This window comes from Vigna unguiculata, chromosome 2 (genome assembly GCF_004118075.2).
Source record: "Vigna unguiculata cultivar IT97K-499-35 chromosome 2, ASM411807v1, whole genome shotgun sequence".
In the NCBI taxonomy this organism is placed as follows: Eukaryota; Viridiplantae; Streptophyta; class Magnoliopsida; order Fabales; family Fabaceae; genus Vigna; species Vigna unguiculata.
The window spans coordinates 23,028,692-23,052,530 of record NC_040280.1 but is presented as its reverse complement, the minus strand read 5'-3'; the positions used below and the strand labels follow the sequence as shown (position 1 = coordinate 23,052,530).

General features: G+C 41.2%; 3 protein-coding genes across 6 annotated transcripts; 1 reads left to right on the top strand and 2 right to left on the bottom strand.

Annotated features, from left to right (window-relative positions):
* The first annotated feature begins 2,616 nt into the window (after window positions 1-2,616).
* Window positions 2,617-7,370, top strand: LOC114174015 (BOI-related E3 ubiquitin-protein ligase 1-like). 4 transcript variants are annotated; one of them, XM_028058741.1, is made up of 6 exons: window positions 2,620-2,831; window positions 3,763-4,005; window positions 4,731-4,834; window positions 4,929-5,108; window positions 5,811-6,169; window positions 6,677-7,370. In XM_028058741.1, the coding sequence occupies exons 4-6, from the start codon at window positions 5,003-5,005 to the stop codon at window positions 7,223-7,225; spliced, it is 1,014 nt and encodes a 337-aa protein (XP_027914542.1). In that variant the 5' UTR covers window positions 2,620-2,831; window positions 3,763-4,005; window positions 4,731-4,834; window positions 4,929-5,002; the 3' UTR covers window positions 7,226-7,370. The 4 variants fall into 4 exon arrangements, with proteins under 4 accessions (XP_027914541.1, XP_027914542.1, XP_027914544.1 ...); XM_028058743.1 differs by lacking the exon at window positions 4,731-4,834; XM_028058744.1 differs by lacking the exon at window positions 3,763-4,005 and having other exon boundaries at window positions 2,622-2,831.
* A 680-nt stretch (window positions 7,371-8,050) lies between these two features.
* On the bottom strand, window positions 8,051-10,973 carry LOC114174674 (DNA (cytosine-5)-methyltransferase DRM2-like). The gene is made up of 6 exons (XM_028059501.1): window positions 10,883-10,973; window positions 10,731-10,780; window positions 10,432-10,528; window positions 9,881-10,005; window positions 9,045-9,776; window positions 8,051-8,619 (listed from the first exon to the last, which is right to left on the bottom strand). The coding sequence occupies exons 1-6, from the start codon at window positions 10,947-10,949 to the stop codon at window positions 8,182-8,184; spliced, it is 1,509 nt and encodes a 502-aa protein (XP_027915302.1). The 5' UTR covers window positions 10,950-10,973; the 3' UTR covers window positions 8,051-8,181.
* Window positions 10,974-19,831: 8,858 nt separating this feature from the next.
* Window positions 19,832-21,886, bottom strand: LOC114174577. Its single transcript, XM_028059412.1, has one exon. The coding sequence runs from the start codon at window positions 21,884-21,886 to the stop codon at window positions 19,832-19,834; it is 2,055 nt and encodes a 684-aa protein (XP_027915213.1).
* Window positions 21,887-23,839: the final 1,953 nt, after the last annotated feature.

Here is a 23,839-nt window from a genome sequence, read left to right as displayed (position 1 = left end):
AAACCTTAAATATTTGTTGGGTATTGAAGTAGCTAGATCAAAACATGGGATTTTTCTATGCCAAAGAAAATATACTATTGATTTACTATAAAAAACTGGATTGCTTGAGAGTAAATCGGTTGATACACCAATTGAACAGAATCATAAACTCTTTCAATGCTCAAATTCAGCAAACATAGACAAAGGGAGATACCAAAGGCTGGTAGGAAAATTAATTTATTTGTCTCATACACGTCCAGATATTACCTATGCAATGAATGTTGTTAGCCAATTTATGCATGACCCACGAAAGCTTCACATGGATGTTGTTGAGAGGATTTTGAGATATTTAAAGTCCACTCCTGAAAAAAGAATTTTGTTCTCAAATAATGGATACTTAAAAGTAGAAGGGTATACTGATGCAAATTGGGCAGGTTCAAAAGATGATAGAAGATCTACCTTTGGATACTTTACTTTTGTAGGAGGGAATCTTGTAACTTGGAGGAGTAAAAAGCAGCCTGTAGTAGCAAGATCTAGTGCTGAAGCAGAATTCAGAGGCATGGCACTAGGTGTATGTGAACTTTTGTGGATTAAAAATGTGCTATCAGATTTGGACTTTAAATAAAATGAAACTATGAGTTTGTACTGTGATAATACGTCGGCTATAACAATTGCTCATAATCCGGTGCAACATGATAGAACAACAAAGCATGTGGAGATTGATAGACATTTCATCAAAGAGAAACTTGAAGCTGGAATAATTTCCTTTCCTTTTGTAAGATCAAAATTGCAGTTGGCTGATGTTCTCACTAAAGGAGTGTCAAGCAAAGTGTTTAATGAGTCTCTATTCAAGTTGGGAATGTGTGATATTCATGCACCAACTTGAGTGGAGGTGTTAAGATATGTCAAATATTGTATTAGCTATAATTTAAGCATTATTATATTTGTGAGCAAATCTGTGCAAATCTGTGCATTCATTCCTTTAATAGATGAAGAATTATAGCACTCTTGTATGTATATATATGGTACCATATTCTTTGAAACAATACATCAGAATTATTCTTTACATCTTTTCTATATATTGTAATAGTCTTTTGTATGATGTGTATGGTATTGCATTTCTCTGTTAGATTTCAGAGATGAACTGGTATAACCAAATCAAATGCATACATGAACAATAAATAAAGTGCTTTGTATTGTTTCTATAATGCTCTAACAAGCATTCAAGGGTTAACGGATTAGGTGATTCAAAAGTTCTTAAGACAATTCTTAGAAGCAACTACTTTTTGTTATGTTAATTGTACCGTATGGCCTATCAACAACCCTCAGTCAGGTGACCCAAGGATAAACGGTTAAAGGCCGCCCGCTACAAGTGGACTATCTAATGACTTGTTGATGTTGCAATCTCTCTGGAGTGATTGCAGGGAGCTCACAACCGAATGACCCCGGGAACAAGCGGCCGAAGGCCGTCCGTTACGACTGGTCGAGTAACTGAAAATCACATTTAAATCCCTTTTTATGCAAACACCAATAGCACTGACCGCGACCGGTCACCCTCACCCAACTATGCGAGTACAACAACGTGGTCGGTCGGGCTGTGAGTACGCAGAAGCATCAGTTGGGCGGATCGAAAGGTAAACTCTAACATGTCTGAAATTAAGGTAAAACAAATCCATAATTAAGTTTAAAAAACAATTGGGCCGTAATTAAGAAATCCCTAATCACATGTCCATACCAAAACCTATCAATAGAGGCCCAAGGTAAGTTGGTAAGTTGGTAAAGTTCTTTTCTTCGCATTTATTACAATATTAATTGCTTTCACCCAAACTGACTTGAATTGACTTAAGCATTTGAACCTTTTGGATAGGTACTTCGATCGTTTGGACAACCGAACGAGAAAGAAAGAAAGGAGACCGAATGAAAGAAGCTGCAACGAAAAGAGAGTTAAGACAAATTTAGTATTTTAGATAGATGATAAGTGTTTTAAATAGGTAATAGATCCCTGTACCCCAAACATTAACGTCGAACAAATTAATTTTTTATCGATGAAAAAAACAAACTTGAAGAAAATGTTAATGTTAACCTTTTCGTATGAATTTCAAAGTCCTTTACTTCTAATTTTACGTTTTCAAGAAAAATACGGAAAAGGTCAAACATTTATAAATAAAAAATTGAGGAAGAAATTAAAGAAAAAAACGGAAGTTAAACTGTTTCAAAACAAAAAATTCAATATAAAACATCAATCCATGGAGTGTTACTTTTAACTAGATAAATAGTAAAAAACATAAGTAGTAAATTAAAGATCTCTTTCATCTTCAAAATGAAATAGTAAAAAACATAAGGATAAATTAAATATTTTTAATTGTAGGTTCATGAATATGCCATAAAAATGTTAAACACACTTTATTGAATATAAACATTGTAAATCAGTTTAAAGTACCAACATAAAAAATCTTTTAATGTCTTTTGATAATAAATTCTTTAATTCCAAATAAATAGTAAAAAACGTAAGAAGTAATAAAGTTAAGATTTATTAATATTTTTTCGTAAATACATCATAAAAATGTTATGTATACTCTATTGAATATAAATATTTTAATATTTCTTCAGACCATAAAAAATCCCACAAATTAATAATAGTTGTCTCCATTTCTTATGCAACACCCACTCCTTCCTATATTCTATTCATAACTCTCATCATTCATCCATCCACTTTCCTTAATCTTTCATTTCAGATCTCTTACCTTCTTCTTCTTTTTCCTCTCAGTCACCCTTTTGTTCCATCGTTATTTCTGTGTCTGTATCAGCCTGATCTTTGTGTTTTTTTGCTTATAAAACGTTCCCATCTCAAGGTATGTACTGGGTTTTTGTTTGAATTGATCTTCCATCTTTTGATGCCTCAAAGCTTTTGACTTTCGAGATTATAGTGCCTGATTTGCTCTGTTGATGGTGGATTGCATTACAGCTTTCCACTTTCCCTCTTGTGACCAACACAAAGAGGCTCTGAACCGAAGATAATCATTTTTTGTTGTCGTGTTCTGTTATGTATGTCGGCATTTAATCAGTTTTCCATTGATTTTTTTAGTTATTATTGATCTGAGTGAAATGTTTTGTGCTTTCATGTTTATAAATTTATAAACCACTCAATAAATATGATGTTCATCTTGTTTGTTTCGCTTATCTGCTGACTAGATATTCAGTTTTGATTACTCTTTTGTCTTGCCAATTCATTTGATGCAATCAAATTCTAATGAACACCCATCAGATTTATTTGACAAGTCCATGGTTCCTTTGTTGAAACGGAACCAAGGGCATTTTTTTTTTCCATTGTACAGAAAAAAATGGGAAGGACATATATGCCTTGGGGATATGTATTTTCTTTGCCGGTTTCCAAACTACTCTAGGCAAAATCCATTCATTAATTTTTTTTCTGGGGAATTCATTAGGCCATTGTAGTTCTTCTATAACTTCTTTTCTTATTATTATAAGTTGGTTATATAACAATTGCTGGGCATTTATTCTTATCACAAAACTTTCTCAAATATGAATCTGCATAAGAATGGCTTGCTTAGGTGCTTTATGCGATTGTTTAAGTGAATATTAGGCCACAGTTCAGAGATATTGTTGTTGGAGGTCACACACCTACTGTTGAACTGTTTTTTATTTATGATTGATAGTGAATGTGTCTTCCTTGAGTGATCCATGATTGGGGTTTCAACAAGTTTTAAGCTTCCTGTTGAGAGCTTAACATAATTGTTCTCCTTTATTCGAGCTTGGGTCTAGCTTATGAGACCATAGGTGGAGTGAAGATGGATGTGTGGCCACTGAAGGAAGGACAAGATAAGGAATGATTGTATACGAAGAGATATTAGCATAACTTATTGAGTAAAAGAAGATAGAAATTCGGTATGCAAAGAAGTCCACTCGAGGCATGGTGAGGAGAGTAGATGACATGAATTTTAGCCCCATGAGAAGCAGTAAAGAGAGATCAAAAAGGACATTGGACAAATTAAAAGGAATTTCATGGTGAATAACATACTTGATAGTTTGGTTTTTAACTAAGCCCCCATGATATTTTTTGATCCATGTATCCAGCCTCGCTTAGTGTGGGACAAGGCTATTGTTGAAACTCAATATACGATTTTTGTTGAACTCCAAAACTTGTTATTGTTTGAAACTCAACATTTGCTTCCATGGAATGTTTGCATTCTTGCGAAAGTATGTATACTGAATGTATGAAAGTGAAGATATATATCACCTTGATATTGCTCCTAAAATATTTCACTAGGGGAGTGTTTAGCCTTTCCTTTTTCTTTTAGTTGATGGTTTGGTCTTTACATTATTAAACAAGCTAAATTTATTGAGCTACTTTGAAACTGTGTTTGGCAAAGTTTCTGCTTCTAAGCAGAAGAAACACCAGAAAAAGCTTTAGATTTTAATCTTGAGAACTATATGATTAATTTTATGAATTCCTTGTGTTCTACCTAATTTTTCCCTTTGTATTTGCAAAAGGATTTCACCTAGATATAGCTGAAAGTCAATATTTATTTTATCATCTTCAAATATTTTATTTTGCCACATTTGCACTAAATGCTGAACCATTAACTTTTGTTTCTACCCAAACACTAGTTTATAGATATCTGCAACTAAAACTTGAGATGAAATTTGTCTATTTTCATGTTTTGGTTTGAAAATGTAGATACATCTGTATATTGATTTTGTTCTTTTTCTCTAAATTACTTGACAAGTAGGAGACAGAAGATATTCACCAAGTATCATCATATCAAAAACCGACTTATAACTATGCTTCATTAGACCATCAACTCTCCTACCCTTACAAGCCAAATAGCACAAAGTATTGCACTAATGTGGTTTTCGGTGCTGTTATATTTGATGTTAACTTTTATCCAAAGTTGATGCTGACTTTTTCCTTTACCCTTTTCTTCTAGATAATCATCGGTGGCTTCATTAATATTCTTTCAAGGCTACATACTCGAGGTAGGCAAGCACATATCCAGGGATAATGTTTGGAGGCAACAATGGAAATCGCTTGCTTCCTGTTTTCTTGGATGAGACTCAATTTCGGCATCAAACTAATGCATCAAATCAGCTACAGTTGTTTGGAAACTGTAAGTTCTCTTTACTTTTCTCATGTAACTAAACTTTTTCACTGAATCATTTGAATGTGGTTGTTAAACAGGGTAGCTCCGTTTTAATGACCTTAACGTTTTTTATGGGTATATTTTCTGGTTTAGGAGTTTTACTCAGCTGCTACTTTCCTTCTTGTACTTCAACAATTCAATCCTCTTGTTGCTGTTATTATTGGGCATGTTTATATCATATCCTTTCCTTTGTTTTACTGTGATAGAATGGGTTATGAACTTGTATTGGTTTTTGCTTGTATGTAGGTTTTGTGTGTTTCGATTGCTTGCATGTCACACCTAATTTTGTCGGACATAATCAATGCTGACAATTTGAGTAACTACTTATCCCGCATTCTTGCTCTAATGTTTTGGTTTTGAAGCACAGGAATGGTAATGGTTGTTGGCATGAAACTTATTTTTCTGGGAACTAGGGGTACCTTTTCTTTACTTGTATCCTGTACTGTGTTTGACCAACAAGCTGCTGATTTAGTATACTGTCATTGCTAGCACTGAAATTCCCTTCCTTTTGTAAATTTAGAAATTATTATATATTTGTTTCAATTTATCATTTAATGCAGTTCCTTAAACTACCATTTAAATTATTTTGTATGTCCTTTCATATGTTTAGTATTTTGTCCATAGTTTTTACCTTATCACTGAATGATAGTCAGGCAATATCTTTTGCAGTACAAGCTGGATGTAGTGTTGACCCAGTTAATTATATCGGAAATGAGCATGTCAGCCCCATGATTCAGCCTAATAAACGCAGCAAGGAAATGGAAGATATGTCAAGACAAAGACTTCAGATTTCCTTAAATTACAATGTCAATCAAAAGGATGTTGATCGATTAGCAAGTATTCAAAATCCCAACCCTGTGTCAACAGGATTGAGGCTTTCATATGACGATGATGAGCATAACTCATCTGTTACTTCTGCTAGCGGCAGCATGACTGCCACACCGTCTATCATACTGTCTCTTGGTGACAATATCAGAACTGAGCTTGATAGGCAGCAAGAAGAGTTGGATCATTATATCAAACTTCAGGTAATACATGAAGATACCTATTTGCTTTTCATTTTATGTGATGTTTGTGGTCGATACAAATGATTTACGGTTGATCAGAAGGGTATGAAAGGCCGGCCTGTGGCTTAATTCAATAGGGAAAAGAGGGGAAATAAGGACATTTATGAGTAGACGTTTTTACATTTTCCTTTATCAATTTTCTCCTAGTGTGTTTTTTTTTTTTTTTTTTACAAGTGCACCACTAAATCTTTTTGAGTAGCATTTGCAGGCATGTTTGTCCAGTCATAGTCTAGTTGATTAGGAGTTGCTCTTTTGAAGAACCATTACTTTTTGAACACTTCATCCGAAATGCTTAAATATTAGAGTAAGGGTGATGAAAATAGTGTGATAAAAAAGTTTTTGAATGATTATTTTTTCTATTGCACAAAGATATATGAACTAGACGCTATACTTCAATGATGGAATTATCAGTTTTGTAATTCTTGGTTCGCAGTCTTCTGAAATGCTATTCCAATTACTTTTCCACAGAAGGAACAGTTGTCAAAGGGGGTGAGAGACATGAAGCAAAAACACATGACTGCTCTCCTCTCCTCCATTGAGAAAGGTATCAGCGCAAAGCTAAAGGAAAAAGATGTGGAGATAGAAAACATGAACCGGAAAAACAGGGAGCTGGCAGAAAGAATAAAGCAGGTGGCTATTGAAGCACAGAGCTGGCATTACAGAGCAAAGTATAATGAGTCAGTTGTGAATGCATTAAGGAACAACCTACAGCAGGCAATTTCACAAGGTGCTGAACAAGGGAAGGAAGGGTTTGGAGATAGTGAAGTTGATGATGATGCCTCGTATATAGATCCTAATAACTTCCTAAACATACAGGGTGCGCCTATAAACTCTACCCACAAGAGCTACCAGGATACAGAGAATCTGACTTGCAGAGCTTGCAAGGCAAAGGCAGTTTCCATGTTGTTGATGCCTTGTAGGCACCTGTGCTTGTGTAAGGATTGTGATGGATTTATCAATGTTTGTCCCGTTTGCCAATTGATAAAAACTGCAAGTGTTGAGGTGTATCTGTCTTAACTTACAATGTGTAAGTATTAAAACAAGAACGGGATATATAAGTCACTGTTTTCTTTGTGTGATTTATCTACCTAAAGTTCTTAATGTTCAACTCCAAGTAATTTGTCTCTATAATAAAAATCGACTATGCCTAAGGATTATTTGTCATCTTTCTCAGGGAACATGACTTGATTAATGATTACTATATGGCGTGCTTATATTACTATGGTTAAGAACAGATAGTTTTTGGGAATTTAATGATGCCTATAAAATTATGAAATGGAATTTGTATCTTAAGTACCTATTTTTATTCCGTATTCATAAAATAGGATTAGCTAGCTTTGTTTCGCAATTATTTGGATCAACTGTCTTCAACCTATTTGTGTGACTGTTGACCATATTACCACCAACTTATATTGCTCCCCGTCGACTTCTTGTGTGATCGAAACGGATGGAAATTCTACAATGATCATAAGACAATTTTATTATATATATATAAATTTTATTTTATAAGTCAGTCTTTTAGAATTGAATTAGGTTTACAATTTATTTCTCGAAATGATATTGAAATTATGAATTTGGATCTATCCTACTGAAACTTGTTCTTTGTTTGACTTTGTTCCCAATGTTAGTCCCACGAACACGTTAGGAACATCTTCCATGGCTCAAACTATATTTTTTAATAAAATAATATCATTCTGTGCACATCAGTTAGCATATACGAAACTCTCGGTTTAAGCCTTTCCTTTCCTTTTTCTTTCCTAAAAATAATCTCAGTGACGACATTGTTGTAAGTAAAACCTGGTGAGACAAGAACTTAAGTATAACGAGCAAAGAGAACGACAAAATTGCATTTTTTTTGGGAGTCTATTGGATTTTCCTCATACTGTGTACTTCATTTTCAGTTACACACCTTAAAATTTTGATTTACATACAATAGTGAGAAATAACAAAATCCACCATTGCATTTTGTTGTTTCACTCAGGGTCACTTTTCTGCATTTCCATTACTGCCTCAAGAATCCTGTAGTATTCGTAAAAGAGTGAGGAGTGTTCTCCCTCTAGCCCATGTCTACTAACTCTGTTACTGCCAGAAAAGTTGTTGCAGGGGCTCCCACCAATAATGAGGTCAAATCCACCAAACTTGGTTATCCACTGCCTCAGCTGATTTGAAGAGACTTTCTGTACATCTTCGACCTCAATTAGGTTTCCCTTTTGATTGGTCTGCTCCCACCAACAGTGAATAATGTTTCTGTTCACTTCAGCTATTTCCACAGATACCACATTTTTAAGCATTATTCCAAGTCGATGCAGAGCAACCTCAGCACCTCCAATGCCAGAAAAGAGAGACAGCACATTAATGCCATTTGGAAAACGATCCTTCAACACTGAAAGATGGTAGGCAACTGTATCAACCTGAAATCAATTCCATTCACTTGCAGTTAGAGCTTTTTCAAAGAAACTAAGAGGGTCTTTGAGGAGCTTATGGAAAGCTTGTTTGAGCTTATTTATAACCCATTACTCTTGTAACTTCTTTTTAACTTATTTCAATTAGTCCCTTGTCATAATTTGCCAAAATATGCTCCTTTTAGCACATTTTAACAAGTTCTTATGGCAGATAATCAAGTCCGAATCAAGCCATTACACCCTACCAGAAAATATAAAATGCAGCCTAATCTGTTCTCAACCTTTTAAAATCATCATTTAACCGAGTTGTCCTATAACAGAAAAAAAGTTTGATTTTTGTTTTCATTTAGTTATAATATCATCTCTGTAAACTCTTCTAATGATACAACAAACACTTAAAGTACATGCAGTGCAAAACTCAATAGCATGACAACCTGAAACGCATTGCCAAGTGCCCGGTATCTCTCTGTCCGGGTGACTCCACCGCCTCTGGTGTGATCCTTTGGGAATCCCAGCAACATTTCATATTCATCAGGTTCAAGAGGGGCCAATTTGTTTTTCCCAACCCACACCAAGTTCCACTTTTTAATATCTTGAAGTACATTTTCTTGGACATTTTGTGGAGGTTCATCATCAAACTGTTCAAGGGTTTTCCTTATTCTATCTGTAACTGTGCCAGGACCTATGCCAGTTAGAAGACAATTGAGCTTTGTTCTTTTGTCCCAGGAAGGCCACCACTTTTGAGTCGAAGGAAAAGCCTCTCGTATAGTCAGTGGTGGGATAGGAAGCAGAGAGAAGCGGTTGTGGATGGGAAGATTATGGATATATCCTCTTTTCCTCATTGCAGCACAAAAGTACTTGGAATCAACAAATTCTGGCTCAATCTCATAGAGAAAACGTGATATATTATTCCAAACTCCTTTAGGAGCAAGTGCCACGTTCTCAAAATAGAAGTATGGTTTACCTGTTACTTCACTTGGGAGCTCTCTTGAAATTACTTTACTGGCTTCATTGGGTACACCAAACCCTGTCATTGGACCTGGTGGATGATGTATCATTCCCATATCAACTGCTGATGTTACCTTCTCTTTTGACCAGCTGATTCTGTATTTGCCTTTCTTGTCATGGAGTTTTACTTTCTTACTTGTATGAAGGTAATCACTTTGCTGAATCAGAAGAGAAGAAGATATAACATAATCTGATAAAACTACTTGCTTCACTGATATTTTGATTACAAGCAGAACCAATGTGATAGGATTATAAACCAAACCTCTGTTTGTGTATCAGCAGTTGCAACACGTTTATTTCTAGGCAGATCTTGAAGCGAGTCAATTTCCTCTTCTAACTGAGAAGCACTAATGAAATCTGCTAGATCACCGATCTCAGCTTTAGGACCTGCCAAATGTTAGTGAGAAATAAAAAAATTTAAGAACCAACACCAGACAAAATTCTACAAAACTTACAATGCAAATTATTATTACAACATATAGTTTATATGCTCATCATCGAAGCCATTTCCTCAGTTTTTTTTCATAGCTTTTCTTACCCTGTAGAGTATTTGTTCATGGCATAGTAGTTAAAAGTCAAGATATTCAACATGCATCAATCACCTCTATTAATAAGGAAATGCGTAACAATGCAAACAGAACAATCGAAGCTGAATGTATTAAGAACAAAAAGTTGGCTCATTTTTCATTATTTAATTGACCATCTTAGACCTTTTAATGCTGCTGATAGTGGAGAGACGAAAGATAAACAAAAAAAGAAACTTAAAAAGTTTTGATAACATATATAAGAGTAACAGTTATACACTAAACACACCGCATTTGTCTATAGCTGTGCAAGCCTCCTCAAAAGTGAATCCCATATCGACAAGTATGGACAATATCTCATCGTTCTCTCCTGTTGAGGGTTTTTCCTGCGAAAAAGGAAACAGTTAAATGGAATCTATATACACAATGTGAGTAAAATGCTTCCTAAAATTCAGATAACTAACACTAATCATTCGCCTGAAAGCATCTTTTCTTTGATCATTGTACTTTCTAATACGCTTCTTATGACGAGTACTGTGTGTAGTGTGATAAAACAATTTGATGGTCAGCGAGTACTATTATACTCACAGCAGTAAGTGAAAGCAGAGTTTCCATAATATCTTCATCGTTATCTCCTTCTGCCATGGACGAAACCAAAGCTTATCATCGAAGAACATTAGTACCGTACTAGTGGTTGTAAAGTAGAAATATTCATTGATACATTAAACAAGAAAAACAACCATTTTCATTAATAGCTTTGATTACTGTCTCTCTGGAAAATCCCATGCCCACAAAATGATGAATCATATTGGCATGTTTAGCACTCGAGCCACTAGCAGAACTCTCCTAAACAAAACACAGAACACTTCAACGTTAGAAAAAGAAATGCAAGATTCAAACTTTCTCAAACATAAACAACAATGCATTTCTTTTGCTTGATTCTGAAGAGAACAGAAGCAAAAAGGACAGAAAAGATGAGTTTAAAGAAAGAAAAAAAAAACATTTTTTTCCTCTCTATTTCCTCCTTGATAATTGAGTAATGATTAGTGGGAAACTTTTATACTCCAAATGTTTCTTTATATCACTACTATCATATTATATGACCCATTATACAAAGATTTTTCCTTTTTCTCTCACTAAGTGTCAAATCATTCTTACTCCCCATGGAACATTCTTTTCAAACAAAGGGTGTCCCCTATTAAAAAAAAAACAAAAAGGGTTATACACAAACCATCATACATAAGATTAAACCATAAAAGCCCTTTGGTTCTTCTATATAGCACATGATGTTTAGAACTTCAGAGCGATGAAAGCCTGAAACTTGGAAAATTTATTGAGGCAATTGGATGCAGGATTTACCGTCACACTTTGTTCATGGCTGTCATCACTTGGTTCACTATAATTGATCGAATCAGAGGAAGGTACTCCAAACACCTCAATCTCATCATCAGTGTTCCAATCAATATGGCGATTGGAAGAGCTACTACCTTCTGAATCCTACAAAATTTTTCAACCAATAACAAAGGAACGAGTGCTAAAAGATTAATCAATATTCTAACTACCAAACCAAAAGTGTTCAAAAATCCAAGGTTAATGGCAGAAGAACAAATAAATCATCGGATGTTAAGAAAAGCTTGAATGGGTATGATATAGAATGAGTAATGGATGATCAACTTCAGGAGGGTACATGAAAATACCATGTCTTGAGAGCCCAGTAACGAGTGAGAACTCTGCACCAACAAGTTCTTGAAGTTTTGCATGGCACTATCACAGCATCAGATAGAGAAAGTGAGAACAAGTAAATAAAACTGTTCGTGTTTCTTCAAATTAGTAGTAAAAAGAGTGAAACTTTGAGCCAGACAAAACAATAAGGCTACGAAAACCACACTGTTCCGTTGGTATAAAACTAAAGAACCAAGTAAAAGAAGAAAGATTCGTTAAAAAGTATAATGTCTGGGAAACTGCACTGTTCCATTGGCATTACATTGAACCTGAAGGAACTGAAGAAAACGTAGAAAAACGAACTAAAGAAAGAAACGTTGCTAACACGTAACCGTGGAACTGAAGGGAGCGTGAGAATGACAAGGTCAAATGAGAAACATGTTTTGGATTTATTTGTTTGTGAGTTGAAACAGAAGAAACTGAATTGGGTTGCTTTTAAGGAACAGAGAAAGAGAAGCGAAGAGTCTCTCCAAAAATTACCCATTTTTTCAGAACAAGATTTTACACATTCTTTCTTGCACACACTCTGTTACATTCATTAACACGAGCGCTTACCGTTACATCTCATATTTTGTGAAGTTTATTAAAAACTGCAAAACTACGTGGGAATATGCAATGTAATACTAGATTCGTTTGTCGTAGAATTTCATCTAAGAAATTAGGATTACCATTTAATATAATTTTTTATTACGCAATGACGAGAGAAAACTTCAAATTTGACTCTCCAGTATTATACAGTGATATTGCATCTACATTTTGGCCTATTATGTGATTTTTAATGAATTTTCTTGAGTAATAAAAAAATGTATTTGAAAAATATATAGTTCTAACATTTTTAAAAAATTTAAAACATTGTTAAAAAATTGTCAATTCGGCACTAATATATATATTTTTATTGTGGGTTAACATTTATTAAGAAAAAATATAAAATTATGACTCGATGTTCGTTACAGTAAGATTACATAATTTTATGATTTTAAGATACATTTTAGTAAATAGTGAAGAGTATATGGGATAATAGTGTTTCGGGGTAGGGGCCAAGTGCCTGCTAAGAACCTCTTTGACCTGCACTGCCTTCTTTCACTCCTGTAACTTCAGCGAAATCCACTCCTGACGATCGGGGTACCTGTCTAAAGTACTCTGATGCTTAAGTTAGAAAGGACCGATCGGTGTATCAAAATGTCTGTTGCAATAAATGCGAAATTAAGATCCTTACCAACCTACCTTTGGGCCCTATTTATAGTTTTCTGTGTGGGCCTGTGATTAGGGTTCCTTAATCACGACCCAATGATCTTTTAATCAGGATTATAGACTTGTTTAACGTTAATTAACTCGATTGATTGGCTGTCTGATAATGCGACCGATGGCCGCTTGGCCGGGTTAGTTATGTTGTTTTCGATAAATAAAACCTTTCATGAACGTCTAGCCGACCGACTGACACATTCGAGGGACTTCAGAAGTCTAAAGAGATTGATCGACCGAGGGTTGGTTCATTGATTGTGTTATAGTTAGGTATTACACGTACTTGTTCAATCGACCGGTATGCCATCGAGGGTTCGTGTCGCTCGACCAGGTGCAACCGATGGGCCGATGGGCATGAACATGATTTGTTCATGACTTACTTGTTTAACCGTTTGACCGAGAGTCTTATAGTTTAAAGATCGTCCGGCTGGTTGATTGAGCCCATTCGACCGATGGTCTAACAACTTATTCTTAGGCCGTTTGACCGTTCGATGTATAGTTTTTCAACATTGGCCGATGGGCCTAAGAATTAGATTTGGCCGCTTGACCGAGGGACATATAGTACACAAGCCCCCCCAGCCTCGAGCGATGGAGAAGAAGCAAAAAGGTTTACTAGAGCCGTTGTGCCGATTGACCGTCTGTGTGTCCCAACGGTTATCTTGCATCGTAGATCGTGCCTAGCAGTTATGATTTGAAGCGTCGCGACGTATGGACCGTCGATCTGAATGTGATCGTAGGGTTCTGGGATTGCCACGTGTCCCATGGTCCCCCCTATAAATAGGTTTGTGTGGCTGTCGTTATTTTCACGTTTTCCTTTCTCTTTCTAGCCGAATCTCCGATCGTCTTCTCTTGCTTGCAGGTAAAAATGTCTTCCAGCGCATCGAGTTCAGATGGTCTGTCGGGTGGAGCGGTCGGGTGGTCTGGGGGCGCCGGGTCGGTTTCCGCCTTGTTTGGTTCGTCCGAGTCGGGGACTTCGCTCGGGGGAGTGTCGAGCGCAACAGGTTCCCCAATCCTCCTAAGTGGCAGCTCTGATGCCGAGCCACCGGTCGCTGAGGCGGTAGAGCAGGTCGCTGTTTCTGACGAGAGCGGGGACGTCATAGGCATCGACGTCCGCGACGAGGGGGAGGAAGCCGATTTGCCGGAGATACCAGGATATGACTGGGCTCCCTATGAGTCGCGCACACTCGCGACAAGGTTTCGCTGGGGCAACGACTTGGGGGATCTGGTTGAGCGGACCAGGATTTTCAGCGACGAGGTAGAAGATGGGTTCCTTCGAGTCAAAGTTTGCGCCGGCAACGAGAGAGTGTGCCACGGGAAGGGAGAGGCGAGGCTAGATTTCTTCTATGTGTATGCCTGCCTCTTCCATGACTTGGGTTTGACCGTGCCGTTTGCCGATTGGCAGATGGCAGTCCTCCGTCAGATTCAGTGCGCACCGACGCAGATACACCCGAACGCGTGGGCGTCTATGCAAGCGTTCGACGTTCTATGTCGGGCGGCCGGCCTGACACCCACCATGCCTTTGTTCCTTCATTTCTACAAGACTCGACCGACGGCCTCGAAGGGTTGGGTTTCCTTCCTCGGGGCGAACAAGAGTTTGCTCACCCTCTACCTCGCCTCCTACAAGGGTTTCAAGACCGGCTTTTTTAAGGTCGCGATTCCTGGCAAGGGGAGGAGATTTATTTTCGATGAACAGAATCGACCGAAATTTCCATTATACTGGACGGCGTTCCCCCCTCCTACTGATGCCTGGGCTGAAGAGCGGTTGACCCCGGCCGAGCGGGCTGACCTGGTCGTCCTCAAGACCTTACCCGACAAGATCCCCCCGCGACCGCTGATCCAATGCCTCCGCTCCCCGGATTTACCGAGGGCGGTTTATGGTTAGTTGTTCTGATCTTCCCAATCGTTACTTTGATTGCAGTTAACTTATCTTCTTTTTGTTTCGCAGAAATTATGGCCCGGACGACCGTTTCTAACACCGAGTTTCTAGCTCGCGCCAAGAGTCGGCGAAGGGAAGAAGATGTTCCTGAGGAGGTGGCGCCTCTTCAGAGCGTTCCTGCCGCACCTTCCACCGGTCGCGCTCCTGCATCAACCGCTCCAGCTGGGGCTTCGGGTGTCGTTTCAAGACCTCGCTTCATCGTGAAGCCTCCCGGTTCGGGCGCTGCTGCTGTTGCTGCGGACAAGGGGAAGAAATCCAAGACAGACGACTCCCCAACCGGCCGGCTGTCCAAGAAGCGCAAGAAGGGGGAGACATCTGGATCCCTGGCTGGCGCGTTCCTCGACGGTGATGTCTGCCTTGACGAAGAGGTCTCCCTCCAGCTGGGACCTCGAGTGACGGATGCACTGAAGGATGTGTCCGAAGAGGAAGCCCTTCGGACAGCCCGGGAGCTTACCCTTAGGCTTGCAGCCTTATATACTAAGTTTCCTCGCCCCGACCGAAGCAGAATGAAGAACTTAGAAAAGGAGTTGGCAGCGGCAAAGACAGAGCTGAACGAAGTAAAGGCGTCGGCACCTGACCTGAAGCCAAGTGTGCTGGACTGCTAAAGGCCGCCGACGATCGGGCGAAGGCTGAGCAAGCGAAGGCGGGTGAAGATGCCGAAGAACTTCGCAAGCTTCAACGACGCTTCGACGATCTGACCTTAGAGCATATGGCTGCCGCCGGATCTGCCTCAGACTGGCAGAAGAAGGCGAAGGAGTTCCAGGCCGAGCTGCGAGTGGCCGATGAGCAAGTGTTTACTCAGTATGAGGCGGGCTTCCAGAGTGCCGTCGATTTGGCGGTCTTTTACTACAAATGCTCTCCCGATCGGTTCGATGTGCATATGGGAGTAGTTGACGGGAAAATCGAGAGGGTATTTGACCGACTGGACGAGGTCAATGACCCTCCTACAGAAGATTGATTTTTATTTTTATTTGTATATTTTGATATAACCGATCGAACCCGATCGATCCTTCGATTGATCGCGTTCGCTCGGTTATTAGGTTATTTTTTGACAAACACTTGTGTAAATTTTTAGCTCCCTGTTTATTTCATCTGTTAGCTCTTTCCTGCTTTCGTTCGTTTATTGCTTGACGTTGGCGATCGGCCGTACTTCTACTGTTTCTTAGCGCTGGCGATCGGCCGTGTAATTGTTTAACTTGCTAATTCTGTTTGGTTGCGCTTAGTATTAAACTGACCAGACGACCGGCGCGCGTTTGTTAGTTTCTTGTACAGCTGTTTTGATTATCTATTCTGTATGGTTGACCTTTGTGCGCTCAATTTTAATGTTTAGATCGTTGGTGTGATACCCCGATCGGCTGGGACAGCTCGTGTCACTTATTTACCCGTAGGGTTAGTTAGATCGTTTAGATCGGTGCTGACGGAGTGGGACTTCCTCTTAGAAGTCCGCATCTCCTCGGTCAGGCTTTGCTCGGGTCCCGTAGGGAGCCCCATTGGTTAGCTGGTTAGAAGAGGTTGCGTGAAACGCTCATTTTATTCATAGTCAACTATAATACATTTTGAGGTGCGATGCGTTCCACGTGTTAGGTATTCCTTTGCCGCTCAGATACTCCAGCCGATAGGCTCCGTTCTGCAGACTCTCGGTCACGCGGAGCGGGCCCTCCCAGTTTGGCGCTAGCTTTCCTTGTGTCGACTTCTTTCGGGCGTCATTGGTTTTCCTCCATACTAAATCTCCTTTGACGAAGCTTCTTGGTTTGACCTTCGCGTTATACCTTCTAGCCACCATTCTCTTGCATGCTTCGGCTCGCACGGCTGCTCGCTCTCTTCGCTCGGTCGTCCAGTCTAATTCCTCGCGCAGTCGTCCGCAATTCACCTCGAGATCTTGCATTTCCCGCCGAAGAGTTGGCTCCCCTACCTCGACTGGCAGCATGGCGTCAGTACCATATGTCAGGTTGAAGGGAGATTCCCCCGTCGTCCCGTGCGGCGTGCACCGATAGGCCCAAAGGACTTGTGGCAGCTCGTCAACCCATGCTCCTTTGGCTTGTCCCAACCTTTTCTTCAACTCAGCCACTATAACCTTGTTCATGGCCTCAGCCTGGCCATTGGTCTGGGGATGCTCGACCGAGCTGGTCACGTGCCGTATTCCCACTTGCTTATAGAAGTCCTTCAGCTTCTTGTCGATAAACTGACGGCCGTTGTCGGTGATGATCGTGTGGAGGAGGCCAAAACGACATATGATGTTGCGCCAGACGAAATAGTGGACTTGCCGAGCGGTGATGTTAGCCAAAGCCTCTGCTTCGACCCACTTGGTGAAGTAGTCCACTTCTACGAGTATGAATTTCTTCTGCGCTCGGCCAACCGGGAAAGGTCCGACGATGTCCATGCCCCATTGAGCGAACGACCATGGAGCTGTTAAGCTATGTAACTCGGTCGGAGCCCTCTTTACATCATTTTCATGGGCTTGACATCCTTCGCACTTGCGTATCATGGATTCGCAGTCCTGTTCCATGGTCGGCCAAAAGTATCCTGCTCGGAGTATTCTCGCTTTCATCGTCCTCCGACCGGTGTGCATTCCACAAATGCCGTTATGAACCTCGTTCATGACGTACTCCGCTTCGTCTGCTGATAAGCACTTGAGGAGCGGCGCTGTGAAGCCTCTCTTATATAGATCTTCTCCGATGATCACGAACCAGAGTGCTCGTCTTCCCTCAGTCGGTCTGATCTCTTCGCCAGCCTCGCATCTCTTTAAAAGTTCTCGCACCTCCCCGATCCAGCCTGCCGACCGATCTGCTGCAGCACATTCTCCCGTTGGTCTCATCAGGGTTTGCCTGATGATTGTCTTCAATTGGCCCTTCTCTTTTCCTTCCGCTAGCTTAGATAGCCTGTCGGCTCTGGTGTTTTCCGCTCGGGGGATGTGATGGATGGTCACCTCTTCGAATTCTTTCATGGCTTCAACAACTTTATGATAGTACTGGAGCAGCAAATCATCCTTAACCTGATATTCTCCCAGTACCTTTCCTACCACAAGTTTCGAATCGGTGTTGCATTTTAACATCGCCGCTCCTAAGTCTTTTGCTAGCCTTAGCCCGGCGATCAGCGCTTCATACTCTGCTTGATTGTTCGAGGCTTTAAACTTGAACTGCAACGAGTGCTCAACCGTGAAGCCGTTTGGTCCTTCAATGACGATCCCCGCTCCAGCATTACGCTTATTCGATGACCCGTCCACGAAGAGAGTCCAAATATGTTCCGATAGGGGGATCGATCCTTGGAGCTCAGCTGCAAAGTCGGCCAAATGTTGCCCTTTGATGGATCCTCTAGGTTCGTACTTAAGACTGAACTCGGATAACTCGACCGACCAGGCGATCATCCTACCAGCTAAGTCGGGCTTCCAGAGTATTTTGGCAATGGGATGATCGGTACGGACAATCACTTGGTGACTCTGGAAGTATTGGCGCAATCAGCGCGCGGCCGTCAATAGCGCCAATGCTATCTTCTCTATCTGCTGGTACCTCGTTTCTGCGTTCTGTAATACTCGGCTGATGAAATAAACGGGCCGCTGCTCCGAGGCTTCCTGTACTAAGGCTGCACTGATTGAGTCGTCCGATACTGACAGGTATAGTTGCAGAGGCAATCCTTCTACCGGTCGGCACATTATGGGAGGACTACTGATCATCTCCTTTATCTTCTGAAACGTCATCTCACACTGATCGTCCCATTTCTCTGCTGTTTGCTTCTTCATAATTTTCAGTATCGGCCTAACCTTCTCCGTCAGCCTGGGTAAGAAACGTGCCAGAGAGGTCAGTCGCCCCATCAACCGTTGGACCTCTTTCAGGTTTTTTGGACTTCTCATCTCGACAATAGCGGCGCACTTGTCCGGGTTTGCCTCTATGCCTCGGGCGGTCAGCATGAAACCCAGGAATTTCCCTGCCGGCACCCCGAAGACACACTTCTCAGGGTTGAGACGCATATTGTACTTGCGCACCTGGTGGAAGACCTCCCTGAGATCGCGTGCATGATCGTCGGTTGTTTGGGACTTTACGACCATGTCGTCAACATACACCTCCATGGATCGACCGATCTGCTCCCTGAAGACCCGGTCCATCAGTCTCTGATACGTTGCTCCGACATTTTTTAGGCCGAACGGCATGACCTCATAACAGAAGTTGGCTCGGTCGGTGATGAACGCCGTTTTAGCCCTGTCCGGGCCATACATGGGGATCTGGTTGTACCCTGAGTAGGCATCTAGGAAACTCAAGGAGTTGTGTCCTGAGGCTCCATCTACCAGCCTGTCGATGCTAGGCAGCGGGTATGCATCCTTCGGACAGGCTTTGTTGAGATCCGTGAAGTCTGTGCACATCCTCCACTTCTCGCTCGCCTTCTTCACCATGACGACGTTTGCCAACCACATGGTGTATTTGATCCCCTTGATGAAACCCGCTCCTTCGAGCTTGCTGACTTCGTCCTCGACCGCTTTCCTCCGCTCCTCTCCCATTTTTCTCTTCTTCTGCGCAACCGGACGAGCTTCTCGGAAGATGGCCAACTTATGGGACATCACATCTGGGTGGACGCCAGGCATGTCTGCGCTCGACCATGCAAAGAGATCTTTGTTCTCCAAGATCACCGTCTTGAGGAGGTCTTCGTCTTCAGCGCTCAGGGCTCCCCCAATCTTGGTGACCTGTCCTGGTTGGCTCCCGATCGGGATCTCCTTGGTCTCTCCTTCTGGTTGCAACCGATCCTCCGTGTTCGTTCGGGGGTCTAGGTCGGTCATCGCTACTTTCGAGCGGTGCTGTTTTCACGGGCGACTATAAGGAGTAATCCTCAATCCCGCGGCATAGCATTGTCGGGCGACTTGTTGGTCCGCGTGCACCGTGCAAATTGTCCCTCTGTCCGACGGGAACTTCATGGCTAGGTGCAGGGTAGACACGATCGCTCCGAAAGCATTCAAACAGGGTCTCCCTAGCAATACATTGTACGAGGTGTTAGCTTCAACCAAAAGGAATCTAACCCTTACCTCTCGGTCGTCCTTCCTTGAGCCGATCCTCGTACGAAGGTCCACATATCCCCTCGTGTCGACCCGCTCGCCCGGGAAACCTACTATCTGCTCATTGTATGGTACAATCAGGTCCTCGGAGAGGTTCATCCTCTGGAAAGTCTTCCAGTATAGGATGTTGACAGAGCTTCCCTGATCGACCAACACCTTCCCGGTCCCATACTCGGCCACCTCTATCGAGATAACCATCGGGTCATCATGATCGGGATCGGACGCCTTGAAGTCGTCGTCCGTGAATGTGATGGGAGGCATCGAGCGGATCTTCCTCTCGACCAGATGAACCGACTTCAACGCCTGAACGTGCCTTTTGCGAGCTGCGGAGCTCGACCCTCCTCCGGCGAACCCTCCGGAGATGGTATTGATGTATCCCCTCAGGGGTCTATCATGGCTACGACTGCGGCTCCTTCTCGGACTCCGATGTGATCGGGATGGTCCTCTCCTTCGTTTCTCGCGCTCGGGCTCCCTCTTCTTCTCAGATCGGGATGGGGGGACTCTCCTCGTCGGGCTTCGGTTCCTCACCGGACTCCGCGGGGGACGATCTTGTCGAATGTATTTCTTCAAGTGCCCCTGCCGGATGAGCTCTTCTATTTTGTCGCGGAGCGTGTGGCACTCTTCGGTGGTATGCCCGATTGTCCGATGGTACTGGCAATGTTTACTGCCGTCGGCATCGGGTGGCGGAGGCTTCTTCCTAACCGCGGGGAGCGAATCGGCGCTCAAGGCCTCTTGCAGGATCCTGGCCCGGGGAACAACCAGAGTAGTGTAAGTTGTGAACTTTGGCGGCTTCCTTTCGGTGGGTCGGGCTACGGGTTTGCTCGGTCTAGGCGCGATCGGTTTTGGGAGTGCAGCATCCTCCTTCTCCCTCTTCTTTACCCTAAACTCCTGCATATCTTCCATCTGTATGAATTTGGCCGCGCGTTCCCTCATCTCCTCCATCGTCTTCGGTTTCTTACGGCTTATCTTGTCCGCAAAAACTCTCGGCTGGAGTCCGTAAGAGAAGTGATGTCGCGCGATCTCGTCGCTGAGACCTTTTATCTTGACCGACATCCGATTATACCGATCTAGGTAACTCCTCAGCGATTCCCCATCCTCTTGTCGGATGTTCACCAGATTATCGACCGTCAGAATGGCCGGTTTCAGGGGCGCGAACTGTGTGCCGAACCTTGCCTTCAATGTGGCGAACGAGTCAATACTACCGGCCGATAGCTCGGAGAACCACTCCAACGCCTCCCCAGTCAACGAAGTTGAGAAGACTCGGCACCAGATGGGGTCGCTGACGGCGTGAAACATCATCTGATGCATGAAGACCCGCATGTGATTGTCTAGGTCGGTCGTGTCGTCGTACTTGTCAAATGTCGGCATTTTCCACTTCTCCGGTAGCGGCGTCTCCAAGATATACGAAGTAAAGGGGGAGGATCCCGACGCGGGGATCGGTTGGCGCGATGGGCGGCCCCCGTCGTTCGCCCCTGAGCTCTCCGCCACCGTGCGTGACGAATTTCCCCTTGAAGCCTGTGTCTTCTCAATCCGAGCTGGTTGTGATTGCTCGTGTCCTGTAGGGGGGAGGCGGCTCTCTACCCGTTCGGCGTCCCTGTGCTGCTGTACACGACTTAACCTGTTTGGGTCGGGTACGGTAGGCGTCGACGGGATTCCTTCCTCCTTCTGCCTTAGGATGGCATTCTCCTCTCGTAAAATTTGCATCTGCGCTTCATAATTCCTCTGCATCTCATCCATCCTCTGTTGCATCATCCTTATCATTTCTCTAGTGTCCGCTTGATCATCAGCCACTCTTCCTCCGTCCATGTTGCTGTTTCGGTTCCTCGTGGTCACCATATGGGTATATTCTCAAAGAAGACTGCCCGGCCCCACGGTGGGCGCCAAAATGTTTCGGGGTAGGGGCCAAGTGCCTGCTAAGAACCTCTTCGACCTGCACTGCCTTCTTCCACTCCTGTAACTTCAGCGAAATCCACTCCTGACGATCGGGGTACCTGTCTAAAGTACTCCGATGCTTAAGTTAGAAAGGACCGATCGGTGTATCAAAATGTCTGTTGCAATAAATGCGAAATTAAGATCCTTACCAACCTACCTTTGGGCCCTATTTATAGTTTTCTGTGTGGGCCTGTGATTAGGGTTCCTTAATCACGGCCCAATGATCTTTTAATCAGGATTATAGACTTGTTTAACGTTAATTAACTCGATTGATTGGCTGTCTGATAATGCGACCGATGGCCGCTTGGCCGGGTTAGTTATGCTGTTTTCGATAAATAAAACCTTTCATGAACGTCTAGCCGACCGACTGACACATTCGAGGGACTTCAGAAGTCTAAAGAGATTGATCGACCGAGGGTTGGTTCATTGATTGTGTTATAGTTAGGTATTACACGTACTTGTTCAATCGACCGGTATGCCATCGAGGGTTCGTGTCGCTCGACCAGGTGCAACCGATGGGCCGGTGGGCATGAACATGATTTGTTCATGACTTACTTGTTTAACCGTTTGACCGAGAGTCTTATAGTTTAAAGATCGCCCGGTTAGTTGATTGAGCCCATTCGACCGATGGTCTAACAACTTATTCTTAGGTTGTTTGACCGTTCGATGTAATAGTTTTTCAACATTGGCCGATGGGCCTAAGAATTAGATTTGACCGCTTGACCGAGGGACATATAGTACAAATAGGATAGATAATAACGGGTATAGGAAAGGACCATAGTCTCTAATTAAAGCTTATTAAGAATTAAAATATCGTAATATTCATTACACAAAGAACTAGACTGGTACAATTTTATAATTTAGACAAATTTAATTAATTGTATAAAATATATTAGAAAAAAGTGCATTAAAAAGTATGATGGCATTTTTTTAAAATTTACTTAACAGTAATAATATAATAGATGGAAAATCCCTCTTGCTAACAATTTCCATTTTCATAGTTTCAATTAAATTAGATTTTCAACTTTTAAGGTACATTAAATATTTGCTTAATTCCAAATTTTGATCTTCAAAGTTTGATGTAGACTTATGGAATTTTATGAGTCATATTACAATATGAAATATTATGGGTCATATAATTATAGTATGAAATATTGTGGGTGTTGAGATTTTTGAGAGATTATGAAAAATATGAAAGATAATATATATATATATATATATATATATATATATATATATATATATATATATATATATGATAGATATAAGAGATATGTTAGAAGAGGAACTTGTTATTTTATTCTATTTTATTCATACTCTCTCTCTCTCTCTCTCTCTATATATATATATATATATATATATATATATATATATATATATATATATATATATATATATATATATATATATATATATATATATATATATATATAACAAAATATAAGATATAAGTAATTCATCTTGATGAAGTTGAAGTAGACCAAAGCAATGTTACCTTCAATTAATTAGAAAATGTTATCAACATCAATGTCAACCTGAGTGAGTTGAAAGATTCTTCTTATTTATCATCAATTATAAATCAAACTAAGATATTATTTACCTTTTGTCGCATTTTACAAAATAACTAATCGACAATCTCACGTTAATGAATTGAAAACAATCCTCAAATAACTTGATGTGTTTTTTTTATAAAAATAAATCATAAAATTATTAATCCGATAATTTTTTTTTAAATGTAGATTTATGCGAAATACAGATTTAAATTAACAGAAACTTGAAGAAATGTAGTGAAGAAAGATGATGTTTCAATCAATCACCGAAAATAAC

Coding starts and splice junctions, on each gene's coding strand:
- LOC114174674 (XM_028059501.1), bottom strand. CDS start 10,949: ATGATTCATCATTTTGTGGGCATGGGATTTTCCAGAGAGACAGTAATC. Junction 10,006..10,431: donor CACAGCTATAGACAAATGCG/GTGTGTTTAGTG, acceptor AACATTTGGCAG/GTCCTAAAGCTGAGATCGGT. Junction 9,777..9,880: donor CTGCTGATACACAAACAGAG/GTTTGGTTTATA, acceptor CTTCTGATTCAG/CAAAGTGATTACCTTCATAC.
- LOC114174577 (XM_028059412.1), bottom strand. CDS start 21,886: ATGGACGGAGGAAGAGTGGCTGATGATCAAGCGGACACTAGAGAAATG.
- LOC114174015 (XM_028058743.1), top strand. CDS start 5,003: ATGTTTGGAGGCAACAATGGAAATCGCTTGCTTCCTGTTTTCTTGGAT. Junction 5,109..5,810: donor GCTACAGTTGTTTGGAAACT/GTAAGTTCTCTT, acceptor TATCTTTTGCAG/TACAAGCTGGATGTAGTGTT. Junction 6,170..6,676: donor ATCATTATATCAAACTTCAG/GTAATACATGAA, acceptor ACTTTTCCACAG/AAGGAACAGTTGTCAAAGGG.